Source organism: Grampus griseus (genome assembly GCF_964374135.1).
Source record: "Grampus griseus genome assembly, chromosome: 12".
Classification (NCBI taxonomy): domain Eukaryota; kingdom Metazoa; phylum Chordata; class Mammalia; order Artiodactyla; family Delphinidae; genus Grampus; species Grampus griseus.
In genome coordinates, this window is record NC_139006.1 from 7,759,485 (window position 1) to 7,778,767 (window position 19,283).

At 51.8% G+C, this 19,283-nt stretch overlaps 1 protein-coding gene across 1 annotated transcript; it reads right to left on the minus strand.

Moving 5' to 3' along the window:
- Window positions 1-2,382: 2,382 nt before the first annotated feature.
- LOC309831256 (calcium release-activated calcium channel protein 1) lies at window positions 2,383-16,820 on the minus strand. The gene is made up of 2 exons (XM_082668299.1): window positions 16,273-16,820; window positions 2,383-3,388 (listed from the first exon to the last, which is right to left on the minus strand). The coding sequence occupies exons 1-2, from the start codon at window positions 16,573-16,575 to the stop codon at window positions 2,780-2,782; spliced, it is 912 nt and encodes a 303-aa protein (XP_082524425.1). The 5' UTR covers window positions 16,576-16,820; the 3' UTR covers window positions 2,383-2,779.
- Between the last annotated feature and the right edge of the window lie 2,463 nt (window positions 16,821-19,283).

A 19,283-nucleotide genomic window follows, 5' to 3' on the forward strand; every position in this document is an offset into this window, starting at 1 on the left:
TGGCTGCCTCTGGACACATAACCAACCACAGAGCCACTCAGTGCTAGGCCCAGCACTGACAGCTTTACACGGGTGCTCTCCCATGACCCTTCAACAACCTATGAGGTGTCCTGCTATTATTCGTGTCATTTTAGAGGAGGAAACTGAGGTTCAGGGAGGCTCACAAGTCACCAAACTAGAAAGTGACTGTGCTTAAACTTAGGCCTGTCTGCTCTTAAGGTGAGAACAGTGGCAGTGCGTATAGAAAACTACCATTTTTTCAGAAAAGGTAGGATGTGTACTTGTTTATGTATAAAATGTCTAGATGGGAACAAAATAAACTGGCAACAATGGTTGTCTCTGGGGAGAATTGGGAACCTGGGAACAGGGGAGGGACAGCAATTTTTCACTGCTGTGTTTGGAACCTATGAATGTATTATCTACCCAGGTCTCTGCAGAAGCAGGGAGGTGGGTATCTTAGGGGAAGGATGAAAGATGCCTAGGTTTTCTCTGGCGAGCAGTGGAGATTTTCACACAGGGGCACCTGCCCCACCCTACTCGGTCCCAGTCAGAGGGCCTTCTGGGGACAGGGGAGGGGTGGGTCCTGGTGTATATCATGCAGGACAGAGGCAAGCTGCAGTAGGATAAAGGGGTCCCCCTCCTCCACTCAGCCCACCAAGCTGCTGTGGCCATGTCCAAGTCTGCACAGAAGGACAAAAGCTTAAGGCCACACTTTCCCACAACCAACTCTCACTTCAGCCAGAGCACTTGTGTTTTTATAAAACCACTTTCTGTATCAGGTTTATGGGACAGAATGAGCTGTCAAACACAAATGCCCTCTGGGGCCAGGTGAGTAACATATGAAGCTGGGCTGGTGTCATACAATAGGGAGTGGTGGGGACTGTGGCAAATACATCTCCTGGGTAAGAGGTAGCTGCAACTCAGCTCCTGTTCATTGTTGCTCTGCAAGAAGGCAGGCCCAGTAATGCTGCTGCTGGATCTTCCGATTTCTTAAGCAAAGCCAGAATCAGTCTACGTAAGATTTTTTGAGTGTCTAGGCTCTGAGCCAGATTTCCAGGCTCGAAAACATCCTCTTTGGACATCAATTTTTGTCATCTGCAAAATGGAGAAAAAATTCCTCCCAAAATGCATAACCTGATCATACAGATGAGGAAATATCAGAGAAACAAGACAGAGGCAGCATTCTACAAAACCACTGGCTCACGCATAGCACAGGCAGATCAGCTCAGTGCTTTGTGACCGCCTGGAGGGGTGGGAGGGAGGGAGACGCAAGAGGGAAGAGATATGGGAACATATGTATATGTATAACTGATTCACTTTGTTATAAAACAGAAAGTAACACACCATTGTAAAGCAATTATACTCCAATAAAGATGTTAAAAAAAAACAAAACACTGGCTCAGACTCTTCAAAAATGTTGATATTACAAAGGACAAAGAAAGGCTGTCCCAAATAAAAGGTGACTAAAGAGACATGACAACCCAATGCAGTGCATGATCCTGGATGGAAAAATCACTACAAGAAAGGACATGATTAGGACAAAGAGGGAAACTGAACATGAATGTTGTTGTATTAGATAATAGTATCGCATCAGTGTCAAATTTCCTGAATTTGATCATCGAATTGTGGTTCTGTAGAGGAATGTCCTTGGTTTAAGGAAGAAATCTGTAACTAATGCATATGGCTCAGGGAGAAAACATACTGTCATTCTCATTACTCACACTTTCGGTATTTGCAAATTTGCCTACTTGCTGAGGTCAAACAAGGTGACCCTCTGCCTTCTTTCAGCTCATGCTGTAAACAAGTATCCTTTTCACAGTCTATTTAGTGCTACGTTTTTCACATTTTGGTGCTTTTTGTTGGTGATTTCACTACTTAAAATGGTCCCCAAGGGTAACAATGAAGTGCTGTCTAGTGTTCAGAGCACAGGAAGGCTGTGATGTGCCTTACGGAGAAAATGTGTGTTATGTAAGTTTCAGTCACAAGTGAGTGATAGTGCTGTTGTGATAGCAATAGCGTGTAAGTTCAATGTTATATATAACATATTAAGGCGTCTTTAAAAAGAAACACACAAAAAACAAGGCTGTGTATTGATTGGTTGACAAAAATGTTGTGACCAGAGGCTTGCAGGAACATAACCCCATATTTCTCTTAGGAGAAATACTAATTCAGTGTTCTGTGACTATAGAACAGAACCACTGCGAATAAGAATTGACTGTATATATATTTCAGTTACTCTTCATGGAACTTTTGGGGGTAGGTTTGAAATTTCCCAAAATGTTGAAAAAAATTTTTTTGTTTAGAGGCTCACCTATTGGGGCACCAGGAGAAATACCGGGCAGTCCAGACCCAACAAATACAGACACAAGAGGAGGTGTCCCTTATGAGTATATTTCTGCGTTCGCACACGCACACACACGCACACAATCGACACTGAACGGGGAGGGGGGTCAAGACGGAAAGGACAGGAGGCACCCAGGTGGCACTGGCACAGGGGAGGAGGAGGGACAAAGGGAGCGTTTGTCCCCTCTCTGGCTCCCACCGGTGGCTTCAGAACAGGAGGTGAACCTGGAGCTGGAAGAACAGGAAGTGCTTATTCTCTTAAGAGGAAAGTTTCAAAGTGCAGTAATTTCTCTTTAAAAAAAAGCCTCTTCCCTCCACTCTCTGCCCCCTGACAAAAGCCCAGCCCCCTATACGGGCTGTCCTTGAGGCTGGGCCGGGACAAGGTCGTGGGGAAGGGCGTAAGGCCAAAGCTCTGAAGTGCCCAGCCCAGGAGGGCTTAGGCATAGTGGCTGCCGGGGGTCAGGGGGTGGTCCCCTCTGTGGTCCAGCTGGTCCTGCAGGCGGGCAAACTCGGCCAGCTCATTGAGCTCCTGGAACTGTCGGTCCGTCTTATGGCTGACCAGTGAGCGGTAGAAGTGGACAGCAAAGACGATAAAGATCAGGCCGAAGGGCACCATAATGGTGGTGGAGGCGATGGCGGCGGCCTGTCCTGGGGTGATGCCGCCGGTGCTGCCGCTGACGTTGGCGGCTGCGCCGCTGGCCGGGGGCTTGCTGGTGGGCCGCACCTGACCCGGCTGTTTCTTGAGAGGCAAGAACTTGACCCAGCAGAGCAGCACGACCTCAGCCAGGAAGAGCAGCGTGCCGATGACAGTGGAGAAGGCCCAGGCCAGCTCGATGTGGCGGTGCATGCGCTCGTGGGGCGACTCTTTGACCGAGTTGAGGTTGTGCACGTTGCTCACCGCCTCAATATTGGGCAGGATGCAGGTGCTGATCATGAGCGCAAACAGGTGCACGGCCACCAGCACCGTGGTGCAGGCACTGAAGGCGATGAGCAGCCCCGGCGGGTAGTCGTGGTCAGCGTCCAGCTGCACCTCCACCATCGCCACCTGGGGTGGGGGGGGAGGAAGAGGTGGGCTAAGTGACAGGATAGTCATGGCTCAGAAGCTCTCCTCCCATCAAGCTCTGGGACCCTGGGTAAGTCACTTAGCCTCTCTGAGCCTCAGTGTCCATATCTGTATAATGGGGATAATAAGACCCACCCACTTAGGGTTGAGAAGCGGCAGGAAGTACTGGTAGAGGGCGCAGGCTTGGAGCCCGGGCTGCCTGGATTTGAATCCCAGTTCTGCCACTCACGAGCTACGTGTCCTTGGGAAAGTCACTGAACCTCTCTGTGCCTCAACTCTCTTATTTGTAAAGTAGGGATATGGTATCAGTTAAGGATTATTTTAACAATTAAATGAGAGCTCCTGGTAGATGGCAAACACCTCCCAAATAGTAATCATCACAAACGGTTAAAATGGTAAGTTTTATGTAAATTTCACTATGATAAAAAAGTTTACATGAATGAAAAAAGGCTCCCTTCCTGTTGGCACCACACTCCCAATTCCCAAGCAGAGGTTTCTTATTGAAAATTACTCTATTTTTTAAAATAAATTTATTTTATTTATTTTTGGCTGTGTTGGGTCTTCGTTGCTGCGCACAGGCTTTCTCTAGTTGCAGAGAGCAGGGGCTACTCTTCATCGTGGTGCGTGGGCTTCTCATCGCAGTGGCTTCTCTTGTGGCCGAGCATGGGCTCTAGGCACGCGGGCTTCAGTAGTTGCAGCACGCGGGCTCAGTAGTTGTGGTGCATGGGCTTAGTTGCTCCGCAGCTTGTGGGATCTTTCCGGACCAGGGCTCGAACACGTGTCTCCTGCATTGGCAGGCAGATTCTTAACCACTGCGCCACCACGGAAGTCCCAAGCAGAGGTTTCCTCATGCCCTGCTCTGGGGACAAGGAGAGGGGTGGGGTGAAGGGATGAAGGCCCTCCCAGGTCATGCCTGGGCCCTTTCTGAGAACACAGTGCACCAACCAAGAAGGAATTAAGAGAGGCTTCCCAGAAGAGTTGGGCTCTGGCTGGGTGCTGCGGTGCAGTCGGCAAGCCCCAGGGCCATCTCCTCCTCCAGCCCCAGTGCTGGGCTCAGGGCCCCAGGGCTGATCCCCAGTTCCTGGAGACCTGTGGATCTGGGGTCACCAGGGGCATGCTCCAGGCCCGCCACCCACCTCCTGTCACCTGGGCCTTGCAAATCACCCCCATGTGAAGGATCCAGCTCATCAGATATGGGCCGGGAGAAGCGGGCAGTGGGCACACTGCCAGGGTCTGTCTGCAGAGGCTGGAGGGAGTGGGGAAGCAAGTGCCAATGGCAACACCATTAAGGAGAATGACCTTCATAAAGGGTTCGCTGTGTGTGCCAGGCTCAGAAGGGGGAGGCTTGATGCTGAAATGTACCCACGAGCCCCACACCTGCCCCGACCCCTCCTTACTCCGGGGGAGGGGGTGGGCTCCTTCCTTCCCAGCTTTCTTGTTTGTAAGGCCTGGCCCTGTTTGCTTTCATTTCTTGTACCTCCACAGCCTTCCTAGGCCTGCAAAGGCAGTGTAGGGCAGTGGTTAGGAGCACAGGCTCTGGAACCAGGTTGCCTGCTTTGAGCCCTGACTGCTCTGCCCTTTATTAGGCTGTGAGGCTCTGGCAAGTTCCTTTAAATTTCTGGGCCTAAGTTTCCTTATCTGTAAAAAACAGAATATTGGGGGATGTCCCTGGGGGTCCAGTGGGTAAGACTCCGCACTCCCAATGCAGGGGGCCCAGGTTTGATCCCTTGTCAGGGAACTAGATCCCGCATGCCACAACTAAGACCCCGATCAGCCAAAATTAATCAATTAATTAATTAATAATTAAAAAAATAGAAAATTGGGGGAATTCCCTGGCAGTCCAGTGGTTAGGACTAGGTGCTCTCACTGCCGGGGCCCAGGTTCAATCCCTAGTCGGGGAACTAAGATCCCACAAGTTGCGCGGTGTGGCCAAAAAAAAAAAAAAAGGACTGGTACATCACTCAGAGTTGTGAGGACTGAGTTAATCCCACATTAAATACTCAGTGCCTGGCACAGAGTAAACCCTCAGTAAAAGAGGCTTTACTATTATTATTGTTATTCAGTTTAAAAACCTCACCCTCAATCCCAGTGTCTCTATATGAAACCCGCTGGGTTTCTATCCTCCTGTCCAGCCTGAGAAAACCAAAGCCAAATTGGCAGCCCTGGGTTTTGGCTCCAGAAACACCCTTGCTTCCCTGGGTGACCTTGGTCAAGACCTTCCCTGTTGTCTCTGAAAAAGGAGGGTATGTGGCAAAATTAAGGTCGCTGTCTAGAGCTGATCTGGGGTTGGACACTTTGAGAATTTGGTGAAAATACTGGATACGCCTTAAGACAGCCAGGTATATACAGTCATATGACTTTGCAGACAATTTCAACAGGAGTCACAGACTTCTGTCTTAGAATTCCCACAACTGATGATTGTATAAACTTTTCATCCCAGGAGTTTGTAAAATGTTTCAAGCCCATCTAAATCTGGGGCAGTGCCATGAGGATTCTGACCATTTTTAGGATCACTCACTGGTGGCCTAAGGCCAACGCTGAGATTGCTCAGCACACGCGGGTGAGGGATGCAGGGCATCCGGGCAGGCCACCAGGGCACGGCAGGTTAAGGGCTGCACCCCGGGCTCCCTGGTCTCTGTCCCCGGGCCTGACCACACTGGAGAAGGGGGGCACCTCCGGCAGGGCGTACCTCCTGCCACGTTCCCCCCTCCCCAGCACTTCCTCTTCCTGTTTTGGCCTGCTGCCCCGGAACCTGAAACCGGAGAAGGGACCAGCAGGAGAGTCTGTTGCTTGGCTGCCTCAGGTCCACTGGCTACTAATTCACTCACCTGAAATGTCCAGACCCATTAGGTGCATCAGGCCCTGAGCTGGTTGCTGGGGGTCTATACGGCGGCAGGGGCAGGGGGAACGACACACACATATACAGGTATATGTTCTCTTAAGCCTGGTATCTCTACCTCTACAGAGCCATTAGGAGTGAACTGGCTCCTCCACTTACAAAGCTGGTAACCTCTCTATGCCACAGGTTCTACATCTATAAAATAGGGGCTGTTATGAGGGTTCAACAGATTAATGAATACAAAGCCCTTAGCACAAGATCTGTCATATATATATATATATGCTTAATAAAGTGTCAATGATTACTAGCAACATTATTATTACTTTTTTACAAATGAGGAAACTGAGGCTCTGTGCAAAGGGGGTAATACCATTTTCCTCACACCTGCTACTACAGACCGAATGTCTGCAAACCCTCTAAATTCATATTTTAAATCCTAACCCCCAAGGTGATGGTGTGAGGAGGTAGGGCCTTTGGGGGTGATTATGTCTTGGGGGTGGTGCCCTAGTGCCCTTACAGGAGAGTTGCCCCCAGCAGAGACCCCCTCACCACTCCTGCCAGGTGAGGACAGTAGTCAGTGTCTATGAACCCGGAAGCCAGCCCCTCACCAGACACTGAATCTGCTGGCACCTTGATCTTGGACTTCTAGTCTCCAGAACTGTGAGAAATAAACATCTGTTGTTTATAAGCCACCCAGCTTGTGGTATTCTGTTATAGCAGCCCAGACAGACTAAGACAATCACTGAGGGGATTAAATGAGGTCTTGACAGGGGTTTAACAAAGGGCCAGCCCCCAGAAGGTACTCAATAACTCTTAGTTAAAAAGAAAAACGCGGGGCTTAAAGTGGAAGACAAACAGCCCCTGCACGCCCTCAGCTGAGGCTGCTGGGAGCTGACCCTGTGTGCCCGTGTTCTGTTCCCTGGGGAGGGTGAGGGGCTCAGACCCCCCACTCTGGGCCTGGCCTGCTCCAGCTCCAAACCCTCGGTACAAGGAGAATGCGTGCCCCACGGCACAGCTGGCCAGATGGCCACCTTGGCAGGACAGGGACCACCTTGCCGGACCCTCAGGCTCTAGAGCCGTACACACAGCTGTTGGGACACACCTGGCCTGGGGACACCAGAATTTCCCCCGAGGTCTTGGGCTGGTGGGGAGCCTGGGCAGCTCAGCCTGTGACGCTGGGCCTTCTGAGGAGAAGGGGCCTTGCCGTGCTCCAGAAGAAACCCCATCATCCTCGCCGGACCCTACAGTTCCTGGAACTTGGAGCACGCTGGCGGGCTGTGTGTACCGTTCCCACATTGGGGACCAAGCTCAGTGTCCTGGGGCTGCGTGAACGAATGGCTGACACAAATCATGGCTCCTGAGGAAAACTGTTCACAGGAATAAAAACTACTGCTTTTTTCAGAATGCGTCCCACTTTGGAAATCTCCCCAAGGGCAGGGAGGGTAAAGCCCGGGGGGGGGCCTCTCGGAATCTGGCAGGCAACTCCCAGGGCCCCAGCTGAGTCCCAGAGAGATCAGATCAGATTGCAAGCAGCTTCGCAAGGTAAATATAGCCAGAGTGCTGGGCCGTTAACCTAAAATAAACAGCTCCCAGCCAGCCACAGACCTGCTTAAACCTGGCCATATGGGTCCTAAAGGGTGAGGAAGGGCAAGGGACGGCCAGCCCCACCTCACTCTGGTCCGCGGACCTCTGACACCACCACCCCGCCACGGGGACACCAAACCTCAAGCACGAGCCAAGAAGAGGCTCCTGAGAAGGGCAGGGCCTGGCTGGCCTCGCTGGGTGTCTGCCCACCACGCCCGGATGCCAACCACTCTTCTCACTCCTGTTGGGCTCCATGGAGACCCCTGCCACCTGGCGCCGAGGCCAGGCCCTTCCAAGGCAGCCTTCCCATGCCTGGCCTGACCCGGGCGCCCAACAGCTGGAAGACACAACTCTCCTTTCCCAAGCCTGGGCTTCTCCTGTTCACTGGAGCCGCCATGCCACAGTCACCCTGGGTCACCGAGCGCTGCTTGAGCCTGCTGGCCCCCCCTCCGATGCAAACTATCTATTAAGAGAGGATTGAGGGCTCATGCAGTAATTTACAAACTCTTTTGACCACCATCGACCAGTATTCCAAAGGTTTCCCTAAATAGACACACACCCATTTATAACAGAAACAAGTTTCCCCAAACAATAATTACCCTGAAAGCGTGCTAACCCAGCCTCCTCTTACACGTGACGCATGCTGCTGCTTTCTGTTTCATTCCACTCTTATTCCAAAAAAAGAACACACAAAAAACCTGCCGGTTGCAAATCAATGTCACAAGCCACTAACAGGTTGAACCTGCAGGTTGGGGGGAGGGGGTAGAGAACAGGCCTAGCCTTTCTCTTCATCTGGCTAATTTTGACGTCCTCAGGTTTTTACCTTCCAAGTCACCCCTGTTCCATGGCCTCCCAGGTGAGGACAGGGCCATTCATTCGTTCATGGACTATTTTTTTTTTGTGGCTGCGCTGCGCGGCTTAAGGGATCTTAGTTCCTCAACCAGGGATTGAACCCCTGCCCTCAGGAGTGAAAGTGCAGAGTCCTAACCACTGGACCGCCAGAGAATTACCCTCATGGACAACTTTCATTGAGAATTTACTATGTGCCTTAAGGATCTTGTGGCTCCGCTGGAGAAAAAGCAGGAAGACAGCAGAATCCCTGCCCCAGGGAGGATGACAGGTACTAAACGTTTAGGCAAGTATTTTCAGACGGTGGTAAGTGTCCCTCCACCAACTCTCCTCCACCGCTACGCTTGCCAAACACGTTCTGAAGATGTAATGACACGTCTGGTTTCCTCCACTCTACTTACCTGTTTCTCTAGCTTCCAGCACTGGGCCTTGTCCCTCTAGGGGCCTCACTAAACGAATATTAAAGGCAAGACTTGACCTTTGGGTATTTCAGCCCAGGGTTTCTAAAGTGTCCAAAGACAATGCTATGTAATCCATCGGAAACCCTAAGAACTCTCATGACATTCCTTTTTCAGCTCATCCTTTCAACTTTTCAATGTTTTTTGTTTTTTGTTTTTTTTTGCGGTATGCGGGCCTCTCACTGCTGTGGCCTCTCCCCTTGCGGTACGCACAGGCTCCGGACGCGCAGGCTCAGCGGCCATGGCTCACGGGCCCAGCCGCTCCGCGGCACGTGGGATCCTCCTGGACCGGGGCACGAACCCGTGTCCCCTACATCAGCAGGCGGACTCTCAATCACTGTGCCACCAGGGAAGCCCTCAATGTTGTATTTTTATGTACTTTTTTTGTTGTTGTTTTGATTTGTCTTTATGTACTTTTTTTTTTTTAAATTTCTGGCCACACAGCTTGTGGAATCTTAGTTCCCCAACGAAGGACTGAACCCGCGTCCCTGCAGTGGAAGTGTGGAGTCTTAACCACTGGACCGCCAGGGAAGTCCCCTATGTACCTTTTAATACTTATGTTTTATTAGCACACATATCATTCATTACCATACATATACGTATACATATACACATAGGGTGCATACACATGTATACAAATACTGAACCTAGTGTTGACAATATTTTGAGCGGGGTGTGCACTCAAAAAGTTTGGAGACCACTTAAATCAGGGGTCGCCAAACTGGCCTTCAGTGTACTTCTTTGCAAATAAAGTTTTACTGGCACACAGCCATGCCCACTCATTTATCTAAGGTCTGTGGCTGCTTTTGAGCTAAAATAGCAGAATTGAGTACAGGTTTCCCCCTATAATGTACCTCTGAAACCTTTTGTAAGGTGAAATGGCCTAAAGGGATGGAGCAATTACCTTAGGAGACATCTTACTAACAGATGCACAAATAAACCGGGATTAAAGCACAGATGCTAAAAGACACAGCTCAAAGCTCTGGCGACCTGATGCCGAGATGCTGAGTGCGGTTCCGGGGAAGGGAGTTTGGTGGTGCCAGTCTCACCCCTTGGGGTGCGGCTGCCTCTATAACGGCTCACTGCAAATGCTGTTTTCGCTTTTTACCTTTCTTTGGTAAAAGTAAAAATTCTTTTTGGGTTTCTTTCAGGTTAGTGAAAACAGGTACTAACGTAGGTCTTTCGTAAAAGCGAGGTGGTGTAAAGCGAACTTTCGAAAAGTAGGGGACACCTGTAGTTATCACTGAGACTGTGTGGCCTGCAAAGCTGAAAATATTTACTTTATAGAAAAAGTTGGTCCGTTCCTGGGTTAGACCAATGCTCCCAAGAAGGGCTGTCAAACCACAGTCCCAGAAGATTCTCCTCTGAAGAGTTTGTGGTTCCATCCGTTTTCTTTTTGTTTTTTTTGGCCATACCGCACAGCTTGCGGGATCTTAGCTCCCCGACCAGGAATTGAACCCACGCCTTTGGCAGTGAAAGCATGGAGTCCTAACCACTGGACTGCCAGGGAATTCCCGTGTTTCTATCAGCTTAAGGCATCCCTTCTGGGGAGCATATTCAAGGCCTCCCAGAAGAAGTTCCACCAGAGAGAAACTTGCTCTTGTTTAAACTTTCTCAGTTTCATTTCTCCAGGGAATCGCCTTCCCAACATTGATTACCACAGTGCCACCTTGGGAAGCCCTAGAGCTCTCCTTCATCAGCCCTGGATCCAGCAGAAATCAGCTGAGCTCAACAGAGACCCTGGCTGAAAATTCCAGACACGTGCCACAGGCACTTGTGAAGTTTTCCAAAAGGCTTCTCGGCTAGGCAGGGAGTGCCTTCCCCTTGGGACATTCAGCAAAGTTCCATTTGTACATGGCCCAGAGTGCAGAACTGCACATCTGGAAGACTTCAAAGGCCCAGTTTTCAACTAACAGCAAGGGACACGGTGAGAGGGTGGTTGAGTAGAAAAGACTCCAAGTCAGAGGGACTGGGGCTTGAAATCTACTAGCTGGGTGATCAGAACCTCTGTAAGCCTCTGCGGAGGTGACAGTACATATGTTTAAGAGCTGTTCTGAGGATTAAGTAAGAATGAAAGAAAAGGATCCAGGCTCTTGCCTGGTGTTCAGTAAATAGTAACATCTTCAACATTATTCAAGAATTCATCATGGAACTCCTCTGCTCCAAAACCTTCCATGGCTCCCCATTGCCGATACCAGAGTTCAAACGTCCCAAACAGCAAGTCAAGGCCCTGCACCATCTAGTCTGGCTAGATTCATCTTCCTCTACTATCCCCAACACACCCTCAACTCCAGCCACACCACACTCTCTGCCTTTTCCTGGAGACCCTATAATTCCTCACCTTAGTAACTGTGCTCCTAATACTTCCTCTGACAGAGGGTTCTTCCCTAAGCCCTAACTCTACCACCCTCAAGGCTAGGCTGGAATCACATTCTTCTAAACCATTTAACCCTTATAAAAGAAGCCCTGGGAATTCCCTGGTGGTCCAGTGGTTAAGGTTCAGTGCTTTCACTGTCGTGGGCCCGGATGCAATTCCTGGTGGGGAAACTAGGATCCCACATGCCACAGCATGGCCAAAAAAAAAAAAAAAGCAGTCCCAACATCATGGGAACAAGGGTGAGAGAGTTTCCGTTGTACCTGGGCCAGGTACTTTTCTAAGTGCTTTGCAAATACAAATGAATCCTCACACCAAGCCTATGAGGTTGGTATTACTATTACCCCCATTTTACAGAAGAGGAGGCTGAGGCCCAGAGACATTAAGCAATTTCCCCAGGATCTCACAGTTATAAGTGGTAGAGCCGGGGTTTGAACCCAAGCTGTCTGGCTCCAGAGTCCCGGTTCTTACTCTGCTCTACAATACGCGAGCCTCCCAGCTCTGTCCTCCCACCACTCTCTCTGGTGCTTCCTCTCCCGTAGCAGTAGGGCCACACCACAGTCACAGGGCCCCACAGCTTACCAGCCAGGTAACCTCGGACAAGTCATTCACTGCGGAACCACACCTACCCTCACTCCCCAGGCTGTGAAAATCACAAGAGATAGTACAAGGAGCATACTTAGTACAACGTCTAGCCTATTCCAAGAGCCCAATCGACAATGGCAATGATTACCATGAGTAAAGAGCACCAGGACTTCCCTGGTGGGGCAGTGGTTAAGAATCCGCTTGCCAATGCAGGGGACAGGGGTTCGAGCCCTGGTCCGGGAAGATCCCACATGCCGCAAAACAACTAAGCCTGTGTGCCACAACTACTGAGCCTGTACTCTAGAGCCCAAGAGCCACAACTACTGAGCCCATGTGCTGCAACTACTGAAGCCCGCGTGCCTAGAGCCCGTGCTCCGCAACAAGAGAAGCCACCGCAATGAGAAGCCAGTGCACCGCAATGAAGAGTAGGCCCCGCTCGCTGCAGCTAGAGAAAAGCCCGCGCGCAGCAACGAAGACCCAATGCAGCCAAAAATAAAATAAATAAAATAAAATAAAGAATCTGCCTTCCAAAGCAGGCGACGTGGGTTCGATCCCTGGTTGGGGAACTAAGATCCCACATGCCATGAGGCAACTAAGCCCACACACCAAAACTACTGAGCACGTGGGCCACAACTAGAGAGAAGCCCGCACGCCGCAGTGGAGGATGCCACGAACCGCAACTAAGACCCGATGCAGCAAAAATAAAATAAATAAATAAATAAATATTAAAAAAGAAAAAAAGTAATGAGCACCATGAGTAATTTGTTCCTCATCTCCACGCCCCCTGAACTCGGAACGTGTCACAGAGGCTCAATAATGCCTTATGATTTGAGCCTTTCCTTCCAACTCATTTTCAGAGAAATTCCAAGCAGCTTCTGAACCCACTCTGGAACCTGGGAACAAAAGGGTGCTGGCAGGTGGAGAACTTGAGGAGGCAGATAATCCAAAAATAATTGATCCCAGGTCACAGAAAGCATTTTGTTTACCCTTCCCAATTATCTACTGCTTAGGCTAACGTTACAGGCTGCCCTTCCCAGCACACCACGATGGCTACGTGTGCTCACCGCGGCCCCAAGGGGACAGGGTCAGGCCGAGGCTGGCTGCCTCTTGCTGAGAGGTAAACTGAGGCACAGATGGCCCGAGTCATGGCACCCTCGGCTCAAGGAGCACTTGCAGGCTGCTGATCATGTGCTACATCCAGGGCCCCTGGTTTTAAGAGTCTGGGTGCTGAGCCCAGACAAGTTCTGCCATTTCTGGAAATGCCATCAGGAACGGGAATCTTGTCTGAAGACAATTCCTCAATCCTTCGTGGGCCATCGGACCTTGTAATGACTCCACATGCAAGTCCACGGGAGAACAGAATATGTGCCTCCTTTGCACACATGAGAAAACTGGCCCCGAAGACTAAAGCCGTTGTCTGAGGTCCCACGGCCTCAGGGCACCTGGCCAGGCCCTTCCACCCATGAACGGGGAGTCTCTCCATCCCCTCCAGGCTCTTGGGAGACCCTCCCTCAATCTCACCTTGTGCGCAGGTGAGTCTGGCATCCTCACCAACTCTCCCACCCTTGGAAATCAAAGGTCACGTCATGTCACTTCTTCTGGTGTTCCAGGTCTCTAGGAAGGAAGCCCTCTGGGGGCAGGAAGTTGGTTGTGCTGACTCACAGGCCAAGGGAGAGTAGTCCAGGAAACCTGCTCACCCTAGTTTCCATGGCGCTTGGCTGTGTGGCACCCCTTCCTCTCCAAGTATCCTTCACGAGGCTGGGTGGCTTTGGTGGGATCGGGATGCGGGCAGACCCGCCCTGCTGAGCACCCGCTCTCCACCCTAACGCCATCTCTTCCACTCATTTCCAGACTCATGGCAAATGCACTCTCTTGTAACTGCTTCCCCAGAACAGAGGCTGGTTATGGGGTTTAGCCTTCCCGGCTGGCAGAATTTGGGGGATTTCATCAGTGGAGCCAGGAAGCCTTCTCCACCCTGACTGGGTAAAATAAAGGTCCCCAAGAAACAGCCTGGGTGAGTCAAGGCCCACCAAGTGCCTCTGGCCACCCCTGCTGCCTGACTTCCCCACACTGTTTTTAGCAAGAGGAAGAGGGAGATGACATCTGATTAGGAGGCCCGGCTTCTAAGACACGATTCAAGAAGGCAGGAAAGCGTCACCCTTACTTCTCCTGGAGTGGGAAGGGGCCTGGGCAGCTGTGAATTTATGACCCCAAGAAAAAGAGGAATAGGCAGGGCTTCCCTAGTGGCGCAGTGGTTGAGAGTCCGCCTGCCGATGAAGGGGACGCGGGTTCGTGCCCCGGTCCGGGAGGATCCCACATGCCGCGGAGCGGCTGGGCCCGTGAGCCATGGCCGCTGAGCCTGCGCGTCCGGAGCCTGTGCTCCACAACGGGAGAGGCCACAACAGTGAGAGGCCCGCGTACAGCAAAAAAAAAAAAGAAAAAGAAAAAGAAAAAAGAAAACAGAGGAATATAAGCATCCCACCATCTGAAACCCAGAGAGCTGCTGTGAAGAGCCGACACCCACCCCCTAACTGTAACATTTTATTTTGCTTAAGAGAAGTTTTTCTGCTCTATTTCTCGTTCCCTACAAGGCCTGGTCCTAACAGGTCCCTGGCAGGACGTGGCTCAAAGCTCCATACACCACAAATGGTACAAGTGTCCAAGAGAGTTCTGGATGTCAGCCGTCCTGGGTTCAAATCCCGCTCCAGCAGTGAGCTGTGTGGCCTCGGGAAAGTCCCATGAAAAAACTACCTCAAAGAGTGGTCGAGGACTTAGTGCATAAGTTAGGGAACCTACACAGTGCCAAGCACCTAGTGGGTGCTTGGTAAGTGTCAGCTATTCCTAGGATTTGGGGCTGATAGGACAGCACCCCTTCATATAGACCTAAATTAAAAGCTAGAGTGACACTTCTTACAAACACACACATTCTCTCCTCCCCTCTCAAAGGCTTCCTCGATTAAATTCTGAAAGTCAGAGAAACTCAGTAGCAGCCTTCATTCACCAATTCAGAAACCGAGGCCCACATAGGGATTAGTCTGAGGGCGCACAGGCAGCAAGTGGCAGAGCCGGGAGAGCTCTTCCCCAACCTCAATCACCTGGCCTTTCCACCGTGGCCCCAGGGTGCTCTGGGACTGCTAAGGGCTTCTAAAAAGTTCTTGCTCCCGTGCATCGCCCACTAGTTTGAGGAGCACAGGGAGAGTGCCAGACACGCTCCTTTCCCAAGAAAACACGAAGGGTGCAGCCACCCCTCCCTCAAGGCCAGGGAATTACCTCACTCACTGGTGAGGCAAGAGTGCTCTGGGCTAAAAACCTTGGGGGAGGGGGAGCAGACCCCATTCATGCAGGCTGAGGTCACTGAAAGTGATTATCAGGGCTTGTTCTGTAGCTCCCTGCCCTGGGAGACTCCAAGATCCCCAGCATGAAGGCATCCTCGGGGCCACTTCTCAGCCCAACTTGCAGCCTCACCTACCCTACTCCCCAGAGGCTGGTTCTCACTCCGACCCAGCCCGAATGGGGAGCGGAAACTAAGTCCACCAGCTACATCAAGAAAGAGCCCATTCAACGGGAACATGTCCCATGCTGCTCCCCCACACCCAGTGACTCACTGGCAAGTTTCTGGAGAAGAAACTGAGGTGGGGAGCGGTTGTCAAACCCCCAGGCTGAGGCCTCGGAAAATGCCATAGGAGACAGGGTGTCGGGAAATCCCCTCTACCAGGTAATAAAAGAACCTGGCCTCAAGTGTGGGGGAACTAGGGAGACGCCTCAGGAGTCCTTTACCTCCCAACCTCCTGATACCTGCTTCCAAAGAGATCAGTCCACGTTATGTCTTTCCTTTCCCCCTGAACATCTGTGGGAATGTCTTCTTACAGATCTACGTCGAGGATCCTGCTGTTTCTCCCTCCTTGCTGCATCAAGCTTGCCCATCTGAAGGTATCTGAGCCCCCCAACCCTGGACATGTGTATGATACCGTCTCCCACATCGGGTGTCACGTGTCGCCCACCTCTCATGTCCAGCACCTCTGGACCCCTCCCGCGTCCACGACAGCTTTCTCCCAGCTCTTCCCTTCACCCCCAGCCCGCCTGGCCCGCCCAGCCAGCTCCCCTGTGGGCCCCGTCAAGTCTGCGGGTGACAGTGGCCAGACCTGAAAGGGGGCAGGGCACGGCGGCCCGAGCTCACCATGGCGAAGCCGGAGAGCAGAGCCGAAGTCCGGCTGGAGGCTTTGAGCTTGGCGCGGCTCAAGTAGAGCTTGCGCCAGGACAGCGCCTGCATGGAGTGCTCGTTTAGGCTCATCACCTCCGAGTAACTCTGGCCGATCCAGTCCGGGTAGGTCACGGCGGGCGGCGGGGGCGACGGCGACCCCGGGGGCTCCCCGTCCCCGCTGCGCCGGCGGCTCCGGCGGTTGCCGCTGGTAGTGTTGCCGCAGCTGAGGGGAAGCTCAGGGCTGTTGCTGCTCGGGGGCGGGGCGGGCTCCGGATGCATGGAGCACGCTGAAAAGGCGCGGGCCGGCCCAGGCGCCTGCGAAGGCAGCGGCCCCCACCACCCCCCGCACCTCCGCCTCCGCCTCCGGCTGAGGCAGCCGCCGCCTGGGCCCCTGCGCGGGTCCGGCCTGACCCGGCCGGCCGCTAAAGACGAGAAGGTCGAGGAAGCGACTACAGCACAAGCTCGCAAGCCCGCCACGCCGCTTGCAAAAGCCCGGGTCTGCAGAGACGAAAGCCTGCGCGCGAGGCAGCGTCCCGGATCCCTGGGCCCCGGACCCCCGGCGCGCACCACGATTGGCCGCCGCCGCGGGCTGATTTGCATGCTCCCCGCCCACGAGGGGGTGGGCGTGGCCTGCACGAGTCAGGTGACTCGTTCCATCGGACGGTACCGCCCACAGTCCCTGGCCCCGCGCCGTCAGCGTCCGCGCCTCTTCCTGGAAGTGCCCCAGCGCCCGGGCCTCACGGCTCTCCTGCTGCCGGCGCCTCACATCTCCACAGCTGCTCCAGTGGCCCTTCTTCCAGAGCTCGGACTCCTGGGTCGCGCCACCTGAAGTCACCTCTGGGCGCCTCCTGAAGCCCGTTTCCCCCTTGGAACAAGGTGACTCAAGGTCTGCAGAAAAAAAGCAGACTGTGATCTGGAGTTCATTCATTCTCTATTTATTGAGCACCTGCTGGGTGCCAACACTGTTCTGGGCACTGAGGGTAGGGTGGTGAACAAAATGGACAAAATCCCCTGCCTTCGTGGAGCTTACATTCTAGTGGCGGAGACACGCAAACACCGAGGAGTAAATTATAATAGTTTAGAAAGTGATACATGTATAGAAAAAAATAAAGCAGGGAAAGGGGGCACTGGTAGTGCGGGGGCTGCAATTTTAATTGAAAATGCTCTGGACAAGGTGTTTTGTTGTTGTTGTTGTTTTAGGGCAGGGATTTTTTTTGTCTGTTTTGTCCAACTCATTCACTTACAGTTCACTGTCTTCTGAAACAAGCCGGGGTGCAGGATCATAAACCCATTCAGTAAGTTTACTGCGCGCCTATCAAACGCTAGGCTGAGGGATTCCAAGAAAATGGTAACTTTCATGGAATCTTATAGTTTAGTGAAGAGAACAGGCAAACAACAAACAAAATAAGTTCACATCTTTCTGACTTGGTCACTTTTGAGCTGAGACCCGAACCAGCAGTGCAAAGAAGCAGGGACCTGCTTTCCAGGGGTGGAAGGGAACAGCAGATGCAAAGACGCTGAAGCAACGATATCTGCCCGTTGGATCATTAGGAGACCAGTTAAGCTGCAGAATACTGGAGGGCAGAGGGGCAGTGGGGGTAGAGTAGTGAGCTAAGAACTGTTCCCTAGGGTATCGACTCCAGGAGGGCAGGGACCTTCACTGTCGGTTTCACAACTCTACCCCCAGCATCTAGAGTTATTGCTTGGCACACTGCTCAGTAAATATCTGTTGAATGAATAAGTGCGGGAGAGAAAGGAATGAGTGAAACTAATAATTAGCCCAGAGTCAAGTCACAAGCATGCGGCATTCCAGGTCAGCTATGTGAAATTTAACTCTTGTCACCACTAGAGGGCGCGCCTCCACTCACCCACATTATGGGCTAAAACTGAAGGCCCCCTCCTCCCAAAAGTCTCTGGGATTCTCCCAGAGACCTTTGTTTTTATGAGACCGGGAAACTTGGAATTTTAAATCTCACCCCATTGGGCTTGTTTCTTTGGTGGCCTTTGTACTTGTTACCTCTTTCACTTACCATCTGTGTCTCAGCTCAAATATCACCTCCAAAGAGAGACCTTCCTTCTCTGTTTAAAGTTGCCCCCGTTTCATGTTCTGTCCCCTCGCCCTGTTTTATTTCCCTTATAGTTCTGATCACTACAGTATCTGAAATCACTTAATTTATGTACTGACCTGTTTGGCTGTACTCTCCTCCCCCCGCCCCCGTCCCGGCTCCCCCAGGAGATGAGTGTCTGAGAGCAAAGTTCCCCTCTGTTTAAATTACTTCCTTATCACCCAGGGCCTCTCACAGGATATGGCGCACCAGAGATTCCCAATAGGAACAGGTTCAATGAAAAAGATAATGAAATGTCCTTGGTTCTAAGAGCCCCCCAACTCAGAATTGGGTACACACAACGTTTTGAGGGCCCATGGGGCCTGAGGGAGGCTAGCAGGTCTGGAAGGGAAGAGCCTGGAAGCTGGGAAGAAAGATTTGGTGATTAAGGAGGAACAAAAGAGGTGGGAGTGGCAGCTCAGCAGGGGGCTTTGGGGTGGGGATGGGGCCAGGTTCCTTTCTCAAGATCCTACATCATACGCCTCCCACTCTCCTAATTCTGTGCGGTTTGAGACCTACCATGTGCACAGAGCAAAAGAAAAGAAAAACAAAAATACTATCAAGACTTGGGTTGGTGGCTTGGGAGAGGGGTGAGCATCTGGGCAATTCCTGTTTCCTGCTCCAGGGTCCTAGAGCCCTGAAGGGCCAGTGGTTAATAACTTTTCCCCACTATTGTTAGAGCTAGTCGCGCCGTGAGATACACCTACCCCATTCCTAGCCCCTACTTAACAGAAACTGAGGCCCCAGAGAGAAAGCACCTTCCCAAAGAACACCAAACAAGCCAGTGGAGAATGAGCCTTGGAACCCCAGCTACCCATCCCAGCAGTGCCTCCAAGCACCATGTATGGGTCCCCTTAGTGGCTAGAGGGTGTGTGCTCTCAG

Bases quoted from the DNA above. Each gene is read 5' to 3' on its own strand.
- LOC309831256 (XM_082668299.1), bottom strand. From the start codon at position 16,575: ATGCATCCGGAGCCCGCCCCGCCCCCGAGCAGCAACAGCCCTGAGCTT. The intron at 3,389-16,272 runs GTGAGCTCGGGC...CCCCCACCCCAG, and splicing joins TGCTCTCCGGCTTCGCCATG to GTGGCGATGGTGGAGGTGCA.